Below are 17298 nucleotides of genomic sequence, written 5' to 3' on the forward strand. Positions count from 1 at the left end.
GTCAGTGCCTGTCAGCTGCAAAAGCTGATCATGAAAGTAGGTCCTGTGTGACAACTGAGTAGGCTTCACCAGCGGGACCTACTTCATGTCACAGAGAGAAAGGTCGAATTGATCTGAGGTAATCTAGCCTACCTCCTTGCCCTGAGCTGAACTGCTTATAATGATATAGTTTCTGATAGATGCATGTTGTCTGTTCTTAAGGCTAACTTGCCCTCTACTTAGGCAGACTAAAAGTTTTCTATTTTCACTGCCATTAGAAAGCAGTCTAATGCTAATACTGAAGTTACATCTTGCAGTTTGAGCTCATTACTTCTCATCAACCTAGCTGGGACACGAAGAGTAGATTGACTGCTTCCTTTCACTTCATAGCAGTCTTTTACATGTTTGAAGACTGATAACCTATCTTCCTTAGTCTTTTTTAAGGGACTTGGTTTGTTCAGCCTTTTTTTCATTTCCTGATGGGAAAAAAAACCCCAAACCTCTTACATTCTGTTCTCCTTTAAACTTTTCCAGTTCCCACATCTTTTCCTGAGCAGAAATCCAAAGCACTCCGGTGCATGAAGGCAAATTCCTAGTAGCAGACAGCACAGGAGGTTGGCATGAAATCTGCATCTCCCCTTAAATCACAGTTCTTTTCTCTCTTCAAAGTGATGCTACAAGGCAAATCCCAGACGTTCCCACTGGGCCCAAATACGATCGAGTTTTTGTCAGGATTGACCCAGTGATGGCTATCCTAGATGCAGAAGGGGTATATTCCCAGCAGTCAGCATTCATTTCGTGGTGTGGGTTTATTGGGGGAAGCAGATCACCAGGAGCCTGGAGCCTCCCTTCTAGGACTTCATGGTGTGGGAAGAGCAGGCAGGTTACACAGGCAAAGACACTTGGCTCAGCAGCCCTGCACTCACCAGGGCCTTGTGTCCCCGTCAACAGCTACGATAAAATCTGTAACTCCTTTAGGATTATCTGCCACCTCACCGACCTATATCTTAAGTAACCCACCTATGCTATTGCCATTAATTAGCATTTCATCATTAATTTAGGCAATCCCCGTCTCTAAAGGACACCTTCGTGTTCCCTCCGGTGTGTTCAGCGATCTAGCGGGGCTGTAATTACACCACGAGACGAGAAAAATCTCTAACAAATGCCTTTTTTCTCTCTCTCTCTCTCCGTTTTCCTCACGCAAGCCCTGCCCCGCTGAGGCAGGAAGGCTGGCAGCAGGGAGTTAGGCAGGACAAGAGGAGCGAAGGAGTGCGGCGAGGCAGCGGGGCCGCAGCGGGGCCGGCCCGGCTGTGGCGGGCGGTGCCCGCCGGGCCCCTCGCGGGGAGCGCCGGGCGGTGCCTTCCGCCCGCGCGCCCTCTCACCCGGCGGCGGTCGCGGCTCAACGCGGAAGCGATGGCGGCCCCGGCCGGGGAGGCAGCGGGAGGCGGCGGCGGATCCCCGTCCTCCGCCCGGCGGCGGCTGCGCATCATCTCCGGGCACCTGCGGGGCGCCCCGCGGGCCCCGGGCCGGGGAGCGCTCTCCCCGAGTCCCTGCAAGGCGCAGGGCGGCTCGGCCGGGCCGGCCTCCGGCTCCATCCCGAAGAAGCGGTGGGTGCGGGCGGGGTCCCCGCGCCGCGCCGGGCGGGCTCCCGGAGCCCTCGGCGGTGGGTGCGGGTCGGGACCGGGGCGGCCCGTGCTGCGGGCGGGGGTCTCGCTCCCGCCCGGGAACGGGCGCGGGTTGCGGGGCCCGGAGAGGTCCCGCGTGGGCCGTGCGGGGGGAGCGGGGCTCGGACGGGTCGGGGCGGTGGCGGCGGCGGGGATGGACGAGGCTCATCTCAATCGCGGTGAAGTGTTAACGCTGTTCGCCGCTGTAGGGTGAACTGTGCAGGAAGGAAAGCGGAGGAACGTGGTCTTCAGCACCTTACCCCCTTCTGTATGAGTGGGTTTGTGTTAAAATGGAAAGTCGTCATGGTCATCTTAATAACTGGAGATGTGATGGAGAAGTTTTGTTTTTATGAAATACTTTAGGGTCTGCTCTAATGAGGAGCGCAGCACGTGTGAAGGGCAAGGTCTGTGTATGGGCTCTCACTCCCTGTTCTCAGACATGTGAAACCTTCAGCTGATGTGAGTGCTGTCAAAGCATGCTCGTACATTAGGCTCTAGCTAAAGCTTCGTAGATATGAATAATTTTAAACATATGAACTTCTTTTTCAGAGTTTTATCGAGTAGTAAGGTATCTCAGGTCATGTGAGACCAAGAAAAGACACATAGCCAAATTCCTTAGTTTGTTCTAGGTCTAGTTCTAGTCCTCTGCTTCACTGGCTCTTGGATGTATTTACTACTCGATTTTTTTAAAATGATACAATTATACTACCATGATGTAGTTTCATGTGACTTATTATGAGGCCCCCTTTCTGCTGGGGTGGACATGTATTAATTTTGTGACTTTTTTTTTCCCATTTCTCAGATGGGGATTTTCTACATAGGCATTGGCTTGCTATCTTATAAGAGCATTTTCAGGTTTAGGTTGTACACAACTTAATTGCTCTCCATTGAGCTGTGGACAGGGACTAGTATGTTAGCGCATGGGGGTTGTTGAAAGGCAGATTGGGCAAGCAGTTGATTAAGAGAGTTATTCCTCCTCTGAGAAAAACCCATGCTTTGCTCTCAGCCTTGTCAAGAAAAGAGTGAGGAACAGCCAGTCTTTGGCCCAGGGCTACAAGCAGAACCTACCTGCTTTGGGAGGACTGGGATGTCATGCACATGTAGTCAAATCTGAACAGTTTTGAAAGCTTTTAGTTCTCACTGAGGGGAATTTGATGCTCTTGCAGGAGGTGTGTCAAACAGTGCTGTTCACTGGGACAAATAGGTCATTCCAAAGGTGTTGCCTTCCATATTGAGTTTTTCTTTGGTTTGAATTTAGAAAGAAATCACTGTTTCTGAAAAAATATCAGTTTAGCTAGTTTTCAGGGATTTATTTTAAATGGATTATTGTTTAGTTTCTATGGCCAGTTATTGCATCCATAAAGAGCAGGAGAAGCAAGCTTTCGTGAATATGCATGTAATCTGAAGGAAGGGTTCTTTCTCCGTGGAAACACAGACTTAGGGAATTTAACACTTGTACATCTACAAGATATTGACATTGCTCTCCCCTGTAGGATTTTCTATAGGTTCATAATGGATTACTGTTTTTACTCTACTCAGAATAAAAATTACGTTGCTTCAAGGAACTTAGGATCAAAATAGTGCTTTGGATACTGGATACTTTGCTGTGGGGTTGTAAGGGAGATGCTGGAAAGCTTGGTCTGCACAATAGGTACAACTGTCTTCTTGTATTTAGAGCCCAGCCTTTTTTAATGTATAGAAACAAGAAAAACTAAAAGGGAGTTTTACCTCTGTCTTAAGGTTCCATCTGAACATCTGAGATGTGGTTGAAATATGCTTAAGATGTTGCATGTGAAAATTCTGATCATTAAATATAGCTGGCATGTGAGTATCTTGGCTGAGTTTGTGTTTGAGAATAATATCGAGGAGTGATGGGGGATAAAGACAATTCTGTTGCCTACAGTGATTTGGAAAGTGGTGAACACCTGAGTCCTCTTCTAGTGCCGACTAGCTAATTTGGAGTTGTTTTTTGTGAGACCTAGAAGACTGATTGAAAAATCTAGTAAAAATAACTGATGTAGAGGTAGGGCATGGCTTTTATCAGCCATGGTAGGACCATCCTAACCCAGATGCTGTTTTCTTGCAGTCTTCTGCATGCTGAGTCAGCTCTTCTGATTCTTTTGACCTTTTACTTTGTTTCCCTAGCAAAGCTGCAGCTAAAGGTACCTTTAGCAAAATTTTTGTTCATTACACCTGTTACATCTTTCCTGTAGTGTTTGAAATAGCGGCACAGCTACAGACACTTCTTTAGCAGATTTAGCTGCACTCTCCTTGTGTTGCATTTCTTCTGCAAAGTAGATGGCTTTCTTTGATGAAAAAAACCCTTTGTAGTACTTTAGGTCCATGATCACAGACATTTTTTTCTGACTGTTTTTCTAATAGTCACAAGACAGTGACCTCTAGTAACATGGCTTTCTTGTTGATAGTGCAGAGACCAAACTGCTAAGGATCTTATCCGGACTTTATTTGTCACCAGCGATGGGAAGAAGGAAAATATGTGGAATTGACTGAAAGTCTGTGGGTCTCATCAAACTGCTCCTGTTTCCAAATAAAAATGCCTCTGAACTATACATTTGCAAATTGATGTGTTTAAAAAGTAGAAAGTGTATTATAATCTTTAAAATTATGATTATCAAGATGGGAAAATTCCTTAAAAGACAAGCAAATATCTACTTGTCTGAGTATCCTCTTGAGAGAAACTTTAGGTACTGTAAGAGTAGAGAGATGTTACTTTTTAGTGGCATTCCTGGCTTGAATTTAATATTTTATTGAGTGATGCAGTGAAACATGGGAATCGTAGTTACATGATGTGTGTTTAAGCCATAGGCATGCTGAAACACTTAGTAAAAAAATTGAGCTGGAAAATAACTCTTCCTTGAAATTACTTTTTCTGAACTTTCATTTTAGGTTGTTGACTTTTGTTGACTGGTTATTAGTAAGCTCACTTTGCTGGTGTTAAGACTTGGGTTAAAAACTTACTAAATCTTCAAAATAACTGTATGTACATGAAGTGTTCAACAGGTACTGTTTTGGAAACAGGTGCTACAACTCCCTAGAACACGGTTGTATCAGAGTAACTGTTAGATATGCTAGAAAGTAAGAGTGCTCCAGAAATGGAGCATTAACTGATGTTGATCTTGTCAAAATAACTTATTCAAGTTAAACTGTAAATAATTTGATTTAGTTGAAATGTTGACTCAGTAGCCTGTAGGCTTAACATTTTCTTCTTCCCTGGAGCAAAAGAAAGCAGGACAGGATCTCCTGATTATCCTATCTGTTTGTGTAGAAGCTGCTTTCCTGTGGGCTGAAGAGAGGCTTGCAAATATCTTTTAATTAATATGGGCATACTGTTATCCAGGGTAAACTAAGGTGTAGCCAGCTGACTGCTGTGTGTCGAGTTCACAGCCAAGTTGTTCAGGGTGATGTGTTAATGTCGCCATACCTTCATATAGACTCTTGCAGTTCTTGCTGTAGTTGCTGCTAATGGTTATGACTTTATTAAGCAGTAACATGAATTAACTCCTAAAGAATTGGTACTACTTGAATTTAACAAGTGACATCAAAGTGCATTCATATCTTACTCCTAAAATTCATACCCATCTTTATAATAAAGATGTAACTCTTTAGACAGCAATGTTTAAGCAACACTTGATACTGAACTGTATCCTGGTATAGCTGACTTCTGAGCTTAAGGTAGTGGAAGGAAGGAAAGGGCTGGGGCCACTACAGAGTCTTAAGAAATCAGAAGAGTAAGAAATCAAGAGCCTGTTGCATCGGGGAAGGTGTGGCAGTTCACAGGAGGTTCTGTGATTGCATCAAAGCAGTTAATTGTTAGTTGAGGTTAATGCTTAAAGTAGAGGAACAGATAAAGAAGATTCTTATATGGAGACATTATTCTGATGAAAAAGTGTCATAATCTGATGACAAATGTGACTTCATATGCAACAGCAATTCCTGTCTGACATCTAGATCCAAGTAGTTGCATGCCAGGCAGATGAAATATAAGAAATCTTTAAAAATTTAAGTAATACAATATCTAGGTAAGGTCATTTGATACCAACTAAGCCGAAATGCATATATGCATTAGTTAAATTTGATTAGAAAAAAAACTAGATAAAAGTGTAAAGCGTGTTTAATATGTAACATTCAATATGTATCATATGAAAGCAAGTAGCAGTTTATTGTGAAACCTGAAAGAATTTTGTAGATCAGCTTCTTGATATCTATTGAAATCTGAACTGTTATGTACAAGACATTGAATGTGTATATATAGCTGTATACTTTAAATTGATGTGTTTATTTAAACTGAAAAGAATTAGAATAATCTGTTAATGCAATAGACTAGAGTAATTACTTGGACTAGAAGCTACTTTGAGCCGAAGTAAAGTAAGGAGATCAGTAGTGTAAGAAGTTGCAGCCAACTAGACTTTCCTGAATTGTTAGTGTACTTCTTCGTAGAAAACAAATAATGTTGAGTATCAAAAATGAATTGTAGGCAGGATATGATGGACAAGCATAATGCCTCTGCCTCTGTGGTGTTGTTTTATCCAAAAATTGGGCTATTGTGTGCAAGTCTTCAGGGTTGATAGTGAAGGCCAAAAAGTTTTCTTTGGCAATAACATGTTTGCTACAGAGCATGCTAAAAAGCCCTCTGTGGAATAGGGAAAAGAATGTTGCCCAGGAACTGAACTTACTTTGCTTTCACAGATTAATGGCAGACAATTGATTCCTTCACTAAGTTGTTTCTTTTAAGATAGCAAAGCAGATATTCTGGTTTTGCAAGCTGTCAGGAAATCCTTCTCAAAAGACTGATCTTTGGTGTTTGAAAAATCTTTAAGTGCTTATTCATTTACTGCCTGGAAGTAGCCATGTGTACGCATTTTTGTAGTAGAGCAGTTTCTTCAACGATAAAAATGAAGCTAGTGTCAACTGAAGTAGTAGGTGGAATGGATAGAACTTTTAGTAAAGTATTCTGTTGCATAAGAATCATCATTCGGCTAAGTGTGTGCGGAGAAGCATGGTTATAATGTCTTGGTTTTCCTCAATCTTTAATTTACCCTAATTGACTTAAGCTTTCTATGAAAGAACACTAGAGAAACACCAATTTCCTTATTCCTTGGAGCTTTGTTTATTACCATGTGGTGAAATAAGGAGTAATGAAATAGTCAAGGCTAGGAACAAATGTAAGGAAAGTGAACACTTGTTTTGTCAGAGTAGTTTAAAGAAAGCACACTGCTTTTGAGTACCTAAGGCCTGAAGTCTTATGCCCAAAATCTTGTTGTCTGTGTTTGCTGCTTACTGTAGATTTAAACTGTAAATATCAACGCGGGTTTGTGTTGTCATATTGGATGTTCAGCAAACAGAATAGCAACTTAATCAGTGGATGTGCAGCTGCAGAGTCTTATCTGAAAGTGTGGGATACAGAACCTGAATGTGTCTAAGGTTATAAAACAGATGTTATTTGACTTCAGACTTGAAAACAATTATATTAAATTTGCTTCAGGGAAGATCTTCCAAGAGGGAAAAAGTATAAGAATGACAAACAGAGTAGATACCCTCTGCCTGCAGCATGGCATTCTTCTCCAGAGAAATGATGCTTTCACAGAGCAGTTCTTGAAGGAATTCCTGGGGTTGCATTCTCTTTCTTTATTTCAGGCAGTTGATATTAATTTATTATTGGCTTCAGAAACACTCTGTAGTGTTGGTTAGTTGGTTGAGAAGTGTGACTGTATAATCCAGAGGGACTGCTCCAGAGGAGAGGGATCTGGTATCACCTGTGGAAAGGGTTCTGAATTTCCAACTCGTGGGCCGAGTTGGTGACCCAAAGTCCAGCTGAGGTGGGCTTTGAGGAGTTGCTCTTAGGGTAATGTCTTGTAACACCTTATCACCATAATATTGCCTCGGTATTACTGCATCCCTGCACTGAGTTTGGTAAGAACTCTATAACCTGCAACACTTTGTTACAGCAGGGAAATACTGGAGTTAAAGCCCACGGAGTAGCCCTTAAAACTGCCACTTTAAACTAATTTCCTAGAATCTGCTGGTTCTTACATTATCCAACAGGAGTGCCTGTGAGTATTTTATGTATGTGTGATTTTAATGCTGAGCATGCGCTGGTGATTGAATTGAAAATGGTGGTTATCCTGAGGAAACTGATGTGAGCATCTTGACTTTGCTCTGCCTGAGTTGTATTTATCCAGCTGGGTTGAACTGGGTTGATCTTGCTTCTCTGAAGAAGCACTGGATACTTGTGGGGAACCCCTGTGCTTGTCCTTCAGTTTCCTGGGGACAGACAAGAACTTTTTCATCTGGTCACTGTGCTGGTCACTACAATGTGAGATTTGAATGGTGCTGGCAGGTACGGTTTTGGTGAAATAGTGAAGTTCCGAAGGCTTCTTCCTGCCTAGCTGCATGACTGGATGCTTCAGGAGCACTAGTTCAGCTGATGGGTCAGGGGCCAGCCTCCTGCCTCCCTGACTGTAAAAATGCTTAATGCACTGAGTCAAACTAATAGTTCAGTGTTGGGCATTGTAATGAAAGCAGAATATTTAAATTCACTTAAACTAGTTATGCTGTGTTAATCTCCTATCATCACTGTTTCCATGGTAACTTTTTTCTTTCAGGTTTTCTTCATCAGGCAATATAATTTCATGTGTGTATAAATAAAAATACATACACATTAAAAAAGTTAAGGTTTGATTTATATTACTTCATACCTTTCAGTAGTGAATTTCTGTCTTTTACAGTAGAAGGCAAGAAAGAATTGCTCATTTTTTACTATCTCTGAGTAAAATATTCCATGTTTCTGTTAAAAAATGAGAGAGTTAGTGAGCTTGATATTTTGTGGAAGCCAATGTATTGAATAGGAAAGGTGTTGTCTTTAAATAAGACAGTTTGGGTACAATACTGAGTAACATTTAGTTTAAAATAAGAATAATAGAAAATGTTGGTGAGAGTCTTTGCTATATATATTGTTGGAAAGGAATTTGGGAAGAAAAACAGGAGGAAGTGTAAATTATATCTTGCTATATACACAACATGTGTAGCATGAACATGGCACTTGACTGTGCCAAACTGAGCATCTTTCTTTTTCCAGGCTGGAACATGAAACTTTCTAACATGTTTTGATGTATTCAGATATTGTTCAGAGTATTCAGATACTATACAGTGTATTCAGGGTAGGATTTTTTCATTGTTAGTTTAACATTTAGCAATCAAATTCTTGAATTTTTGAAGAATAAGGATAGAAACTATTACAGCAAGATGTTTCAGATGATACAAAATATTCATGTGTTAGAGGACACATAATTTGTAAGAGTTTAAGTATAATGGTGGCACATATCGGTTGCAGATCAGCATGTGTTGAAGTCCTTTGGTCTCAGAGATAGCGCTGGATACATCGAGTACTTGGACTGGGGAAGCTTCCGTGGGGGAAGCTTTTAATGTGTGCCTAAGTCTGCAGATGCTTAGGAATTCTTTCTGCCCCTTATGTTTGTCTGGAATATGAATTTAACAATGAGATACTGAGAATGAAAAATTTGGGGAATGTAGAAGGGTACATGGGTTGCTCGGGTGCAACTTGGATCATTCTTTAGAGCCGAGGTAAACATGATGCACGATGCTAATCTGGCAGGCAGCTCTCATTGCTGCATTAGGGCATTATAGGGCAGTGGGAGCGCTGCACTGGAGCTGGGGGTGTGAAAAGTGTTTTCTAAGGAATGGCAGCTGTATAAATAATGCTGAATAAGGGCAGTATGAAAATGCCAAGGGAGGAATGCTGTTACAATATTTAAAAGACTTTGTTTTCTTGCTTGCTTTCTGTTTCTTATTTTGTTGTCAAATTACAGTTTTGATTTCCAAATGTGAGGTAGAAAGACAAAGAAATGTAGAGCAGGTGGGTGTTACAGTGTATTTTCCTTACTTGAAGGAGCTGTTGTAGTGAGACAGACCTAGGGAAGAGCAGCCTACACCCCTGGTTTCATCTTGCAGAGCTGCTTGCACCTCTTCTGAATAATACATCAACTCATATGTAACACTCTTCCAAAAAGGTCAGTCTTTGAATTAGATGAGTATGGCACTGATAGTGCCTCAGTAGTCATGGAGGCTTGCAGATCTTCTCTGTATGTCTTGTGCTTTCCTTTGTGCTGAAGGTAATTCTCTTGAGTCTTGAGGTTCACCAGCTCTTGCCTGTGAAGAGCATACCTTTCAAATGGCGTGCAAGAAGATCTGAACAGCTTGGTCTTCCTGCAGTGTGTCAGTTACAAATCAGAGCTGACCTATCAGCTGTTCTTTTAAAATCTGACATTTTTAGACTTCTTTATTTTACGGAGCCACATGCGGTATTTTCTCTTCGTGTGTATGCACGAAGTGCTAGAAACTGCAATAAGTAAATCAAACCACAGTTCTTAAACTGACAGTACTCTGGTATGGTGGAACAGAACAATAAATGTAAAATGACTCATTCCAGAAATGGCCCTTCCTGTCTCCAGAAAGAAACCTCACACTTGCTTAGTGTAGTTTTGAATATAAAAATTAAATGCTTCTGTTTTTTGTTCTGGTGTTTACCTGTCAGGACATGTAACACTGCCCATTGTGTATGGCTGTGTGGAATCTCCTGACTTTGCATTATGAGGTAGCCAAGACGTTTTAGAGTCAGCTATTCTTGTACAAACATGCAAACTGTTATTTTAGATTTTAATTTAGTTATTCTCATCACACCAATAACAGCTGTGTTGTCTGGCAGAGTAAAGCTTTGTGTCATTATTCTCTGTCTAGAAAATAACTGCTAAATTTCTCCTGGATTCTGTAAGTATTTAGATGTTACCTCTTTGTGTGTTAGTATTTATGTATAGATGTAAAAACAATTTTATTCAGAAATAATTCAACCTGAAAATAAACTCTTTGGAGTTAAACTCTGTTCTGTATTTTAAAGCCTAATGAAAGTGCCAAGTAGTTTAATACCAACCTAGGAAATTAGGCCTTTAGAAAAGGCAAACAACCAGGATTGCAGTCAGTTTAGAAGAAAGACCTTGTATCTGGGTCTGTCTTTGGTCCCTTAATTAATAGTACCTCCTCATGATTTTGTGGGAAGTATCTGTCTCTACTGACATCAGGACTAATGATAGTTTCAAACCTGTGTATTACCAGTTTCTTTAGGGCCTGGCCTTTTTTGTCTCCAGCTTTGCAGCTAGTATCTCTAGCCTGTGTCAGGCATCATACTTGGCATAAATATTTTGTCACTGCTTTGCAAGAGGACTTCCCTTTCTAAATTAGGGGGAAAACTGTGTGAGCCTTCCTCAAATTCTGCCTATTAATATCAAGTCTGTTCTGACTTTACAGGATTCAACCAACTACAGATATCAGGTATATAGAAATACTACATTTAGTCAGCAGAGGGAGAAGTCTTACCTTGAGGAGGACTACAGTGATGGGGATTTGAGTGGAATGTTTAGTTTAAAAAAATAAAATAAGTATCACTTACCTTGTCCAATTCTGGGTCAGCGTGTTCTCAGCTGGGAACAGCTCCACTGTGTGTGACTTAGTATCTTTGTAGAACTCAGTATAAATATATGCAATATTTATAAATGTACTTATATAGAAATAAGTAAAAAATAGATAAGTCTGTGTAACATGCTTTAAGAACCCTGTTTGATAATCTGTCATGTCAGCATGACAGCACAAGGCATTCCCAGGCAATGGAACACGAGTGGCTCCTTGCCTTTTCTGGAGTGAACTCTACATGTGTAAAGATCAAGTCTTTTGAGAGATGAGGCAGCCAGAAGGGCTTCTGTATCTAGACAGCTGTCTGCTCAAACAGTTTTGACTTAAATTTTAGAATCAATTCCTCAGAATGCAAGAACAAGACTGGCTATTTCACAAAACTGTATAGAACTTCAGTACTCAGTAACTGATAAAGTTTGCTTTAAGTGCTAGATTTGTCAAAGGCTTGTTGAAATGTCTGATTCAAACAACTGTAATACGTGGCCATGGCTTTTTTTCCATCTGATTAATTAAAACCTTGCATGAAGGCAGTTTGAAGAAAATGGATTTTGTTTAAGCCAAGGCTATTTAATTACTACACTGACAATATGTCAGCAGGGTGTGTTAATATTACCTTTATAATGAAGGCCTTTGGTAATCATCATCACAGTTATCTTGTGTGTAATGCTGGAGCTGGGAGTGACTTGAGGCAGTGCTTTTTCTGAATCACAAGGTCTTTCTGAAATGCTCACCCCTGATCATCTTACTCTTACATTATACAAAGAGCAAAAGCTACATTCACTGTATATAGGGGAGGGAGGTAAATGATCTGTTGTCAGACTTCTTGAACTAAAGACTCTCTATGAACTAAAATTCAGTTTTTAGGTTAGTAACTTTATTTGTAATGTAAATAGATAGCAAGCTTTTAAAGCAAAGTTAGATTAATGTGTAATTATTCTTAATGCATTTCGTAAGTCTTTAATATGTTTACCTATTTGTGTGTTAGTATTTATGTATAGACGTAAGAACAAGCATCTTTCAAGTTACTGTTGCCAATTGGAGAACATCACCATATCACCAGTGGTTTATTCCTCTCTCTCTCTACCAAGAAGAAAAATAAACAAACAAAGAATTCAGTCACAACAACCCCATGCAGCACTACAGGCTGGGGCAAAGTGGCTGAAAAACTGCCCAGTGGAGAAGGACCTGGGGGTGCTGGTCAACAGCCGGCTGAACGTGAGCCAGCAGCGTGCCCAGGTGGACAGGAAGGCCAATGGTATCCTGGCCTGTATCAGCAATAGAGTGACCAGCAGGACCAGGGAAGTGATTGTCCCCCTGTACTCAGGACTAGTGAAGTCACACCTCAAGTTCTATGTCCAGTTCTGGGCCCATCACTGTGAGAAAGACAGTGAGTGCTGGAGTGTGTCCAGAGAAGGGCAGCGGAACTGGTGAAGGGTCTGGAGAGAAAGTCCTATGAGAAGCTGCTGAGGGAACTGGGGGTGTTTAGCCTGGAGAAAAGGAGGCTCAGGGGGACCTTATCACTCTCTACAGCTACCTGAAAGGAGGTTGTAGCCAGGCAGGGCTTGGCCTCTTATCCCAGACAACTAGTGACAGGACAAGAGGAACTGGCCTCAAGATGTGTAAGAGGAAGTTCAGATTGGACATCAGGGAGAATTTCTTCACTGAAAGCACAGTCAGACATTGGAACAGGCTGCCCAGGGAGATGGTGGAGTCACTATCCCTGGAAGTGTTCAAGAAATGACTGGATGTGGTATTTAGTGCTATGGTTTAATTGACTTGGTGGTGTTTGGTTAGAGGTTGGACTTGATGACCTTGGAGGTCTTTTTGCAACCTTAATGATTCTATGATTCTACACAGTGTGCATTTGCTTAAGATGGTGGTTGTTTTTATAGATCATCTGGTCTTTCAAGTCACAGGATGCAATCTGAAGAAGTAATAGTTGTGGCTTCAGAATTTCTTCTAGCTCTAAGCTATGCACTTTTGATATGTATGTGATTTCCTGAATTGCCGTCTGACAAGACTTTTTTCGAAAACCATTTTGAATCTGCAGGATGTAAATATGCTAATATTCTCGCGTATTTTTCTTCCTCTAAAGGCAAGAACTTTTGAAGTGGAATGGATGGGGATATAATGACTCCAAATTCATCTTCAATAAGAAGGGTCAAGCAGAATTCACAGGAAAAAGGTAAGTTGAAAATTTGTGTAACTGAAGTATCTTATTTAGTAGTTTTATTGAAAAGAGTTTAAAAGCTTCACAGTAGAGTTAATCCGAAGAAGGCAAAAAAGTTTCTTCATCTCATAGAATAGGTTCTTAGTTCTACATTTAACAGATTTATTGAAGTCTATACAGTGTAGTCTAATGTAGTAAAATGGAATATGTGGCTTATTGAAAGGTTTATTAAAAGTGTTATAAAGACAAATCAAGTTACAGTATCTGTAACTTGATATACTTGTGCATTAAACTTTTCTTAGAGAATGAAATCAGACTGAGAATCTTAACCATGTTCTGAAGCTTTAGATAACATACAGCAGGTCAATGCAGCTTTGAGAATCTCTTGAGCATCAATTAGTTGCTTTATTAAACTTCTGATTAGTTTGGGCTTTCTTAACCGTTGTGTATGGAGCTACTTCATCCTCTGAACTTAAAAACTGCTCTTCGGTTGCAGTTGTAAAGTACTTGTGTTTTGAACCACGTGTCCCGTTCTGTGTTGCGGGAATAGGCGAATGATGGTTCTTCAGCCTATCTACTGGGTTATTGATTGTGTAAGACTCAGTCATGTCCTCTCTTGCACTTTCTCTCCATGATTAAGGAGTTCCAGGCCCTTTAGTCTCTGCTTGCAAGGCCCCTTGATCTTTACAGTTGCTGTTCTCTGCACCCTCTCTAGATCCATTAGGTCTTTTTAGATCTTTCTGGAGATGGGAACAAAAACTGGCTGCTGCACTCAGGGATACACCAGTGTTCTACAGAGTAGCAAAAAAAAGATGAACTGTATTCTTTCTTATACCTGCCCAGTTGATGCACAGCACTGTTGGCTGCTGTTGTATGTTGCCAATGAAGATGCCATTTTTTCTATACTGACTACCAGTAAGCAAATAATGCTTTTTTTTTTTTTTTTTCTTTTGCAATTACCTTACCTTTCATCTCTTTTTGTCTGCTTAGGTTTTTTAAGGTCCTCAGTTCCTATCAGTGTAGTATCTGTCTCCCCAAAAGAGCTTAACATTAGTCACCTAGTTAGAGAGTCCACTGATGAATCCAGATTGCTGATGAAGGCAGTAAGTAGAGCTGGTCCCACTACCAGTGTGTGGCAAACTGCACTCCTGAGTCTGTCTTGGCCAGTGATCCATAACCCATGCCCTTTCCTTCTTAGGTTAACCTTATCTTATCCTTCATCTTGGAGAAGAACCTCTTCTTCAGCTCTGTAGCAGTGTATTTTCTTAAATAACTTTTGGGGTGACCACCTGTGGAAGTATAAAGGAATGTGGAATTTCATGTTCATTGTATTCCCTTGTTTCACTTTCTTTTTTTACACCCTGATAGAACTCCAAGCATTAGTGAAACAAGATTTCCCTTTATGAAAGCCACGTTGACTTTCCCTACAGACTGATTTATCATGTGTCAAATGATCCTTTTATTGCAGACTCTGCCATCTCACTGGGCATAGAGGATACTTGCTAATCTGAGCAAGCAAACCTGTTTTGGAGTGTGGCAGGAGGAAGGTCTTTTGGGGGGCTTCTTGCACCATCAACATATACATACAGAGCTTGCTTCCTGAGCAATCATGCACTGCACTCTGTGCAGTAAGCTCACTAATTCCTTCTGTGCTGTGACTTCTGTCTCTGTCTTGACTTAAAAGTTTCAGGGTTTCTGATAGCTTTATTTTGTCCTTTGAATAAATGACTAAGGTTACCATTACAAACTAGCTGTAGTGATAGCCTGGCAACTCCAAAAAGTAGGTCTGGAGAAGAAAACACACAAAGCTGACCTGGGTCTCTGCCTTCGTTGCAAATTCCTGATGCAAATGCATTAAACTTCCATTGCTTATTGCAGTTCCTTTTCATAGAATCCATGTAACTTTCATGTGGGTATGATGAAACAGGACCAGCTGTCACAGGAGGAATGACTGAACCCTGTCTTCCATGCTGAAGAGTCTAGCTTGAGTTAAGGTTGTGGCCTTTTGTATCTAGGAATGGAGTAGGGGGTTATGTCAGTAGAAGAGCTGGGGTGGTAGTTGAGATGAGGAAACAAAAGGAATTGATCTTTCTGTGTAATAGGTGACTCAGCTGTAGAGTTGGTTGCACCAGCCATGAAGGGCAGGGTCATGATTCGATTAACAGTGACTGAATAATCTTATAGGGAAGACCCATTAGGCCTAATGCAGTGATCCGGGTGAAAACTATGGTAAAGATTCTCAGCTGCTGAAAGCTTTTAATCCCAAAGAAAGATCTTTTTTTCTTCTCTGAGAATATTGGTACATACATAAATGTGCACAGTGTGTATATGTATAAACTTAATAGCAGTAGTTTCTAGCTGTTTTAAGTGTGTACCCTTATGTGTTTTCACGTGTGGTGCCTATGGCCATCAGGCAGTTCCTCTGTCCCTTGTCTGTACGTCTGCATTTGTCACATGGCTAAGCTCTTGCCAAAGAGTTTGTGCTGGAAATAATTTCACATTGCTTGATGGATTCTGATCTATTGTGGTGATAAAGGAGGACTCTCTAATACTGGTTCTTTTTTTTTTTTCTTGAAAACGTAAGGTGTACGGAAATGGGTTTGTGTGTCTGAGACTGCTGTGGACATTGCAGTGTGTCTGTCCACATGTCCTCTCTCTGTAAATGACATGTAAAATGTGGCACTGCTTTCTACACTACTGAAAGGGAGAGACCTCTCTGAAGAGTGGTGGGGTGGGATATCTGTAAAGCCTTATGCCACAGTTCTGAAAGAAAAATGATACCTGAGATGCCGACAACCAATTTGATTCTATGTGAAGTACAGAACAGTTAAATACAATAAAATGTGCAGTTGCTTGAAAAGTAAATGTGAAGATGATTTGCAGGCTTGTAGGTAAAGAATTTGATTTAAAACTTGTTTGTGCATACATAGAATTGAAAGAAGTGTATCTGACGTACATTCTTTTAATTTAAAATGACCCTATGTAATATTGACTTTTCAGGTACAGATTAGGTGGTATGGTATTACCAACTTTTAAGGAATGGATAGAAAAAGCCTTTGGAGCAAGTCTGGATCACAAAACTACCTCTAGAGTAAGTAAATAGCTGAACCAGTTCCTTTGAACATTAGTCTTGGTGATAATCAAGACCACACTGTTAAAGATGATTCAGCTGTTGCACATAATTGATTTAAATGTAGTGTATTAATACCTCCAAGTTTTTAAAAGAAATATGTGATGTAGAATTACTATGTGGAACCTTTCGTGCCTTAGCATGACTTGCGGTTTCAGGATAACTGGTAGTACATTTCTTAGAATGAAAGTTTCCAACACAGGAAGTTTTTGTCCTTGTTTGTAACTTGCATTTCCAGACTGTAGAAACTGTTAGCCTAGATGGAGTTGTTTATGCAACATCAATTTTGTTCATGATAACAAAGACAGAAGATACAAGGAAGTTAAATTATGATGTGTTTTCAGTATGTGAGAGATGTCAAAGTTCTTATTTGACAGTAATTCTTTTTTACATGTCTGGGTGCTGAAATCCGGCTATCAGAACACTCAAGATTGAAGTGACTATTTTCTGAAAAATAACACATTGTGAATGTTATGGGTTTTGTAAATTATACATATTTTGCTTTTTAGAAAGAGTATCTTATGTTAGTGTCAGGAGACCTGACTCCCTTCTTATTAGAATTCCTTTGAAGCTTCAAGTTCCTAGAAGCTTCAGTTTCCTAGAAACTAGACAGTTGCTTAAGCTGTATTGGAAGCAGGCTGTGCTCGTTCTGTGTACTCTGCTTTGGGTAACAGTTGTACCCATTCCTTGAGTGAGTTCAAGATTACCTGCTTCAAAAGAAATACTGTCTCCTAGGGCCTGAAAACTTGGAATGTTTCTTCAGTCTTCTATTCCTCAAGACATTCTTTCATCTGCTGTGACTTACAGGATCTCCGTCTGCCAATGTATTTTGAAAAAATTCATCTTGATGTGTT

The 17298-nt window shown here is 40.6% G+C and overlaps 1 protein-coding gene across 1 annotated transcript in view; it reads left to right on the forward strand.

The window, feature by feature from the left end:
* The first annotated feature begins 1392 nt into the window (after positions 1 to 1392).
* AGPS (alkylglycerone phosphate synthase) overlaps positions 1393 to 17298 on the forward strand; it is a 53672-nt gene continuing 37766 nt past the window's right edge. Inside the window, exons 1-3 of the mRNA XM_027896702.1 lie at positions 1393 to 1586; positions 13240 to 13329; positions 16315 to 16405. Coding sequence (XP_027752503.1) covers positions 1393 to 1586; positions 13240 to 13329; positions 16315 to 16405 — 375 coding nt within the window. The remainder of the gene's footprint in view (positions 1587 to 13239; positions 13330 to 16314; positions 16406 to 17298) is intronic.

This window comes from Empidonax traillii, unplaced genomic scaffold (assembly GCF_003031625.1).
Source record: "Empidonax traillii isolate 1590-97213 ecotype Southwest subspecies unplaced genomic scaffold, ASM303162v1 scaffold513:size879593, whole genome shotgun sequence".
Lineage (NCBI taxonomy): Eukaryota > Metazoa > Chordata > Aves > Passeriformes > Tyrannidae > Empidonax > Empidonax traillii.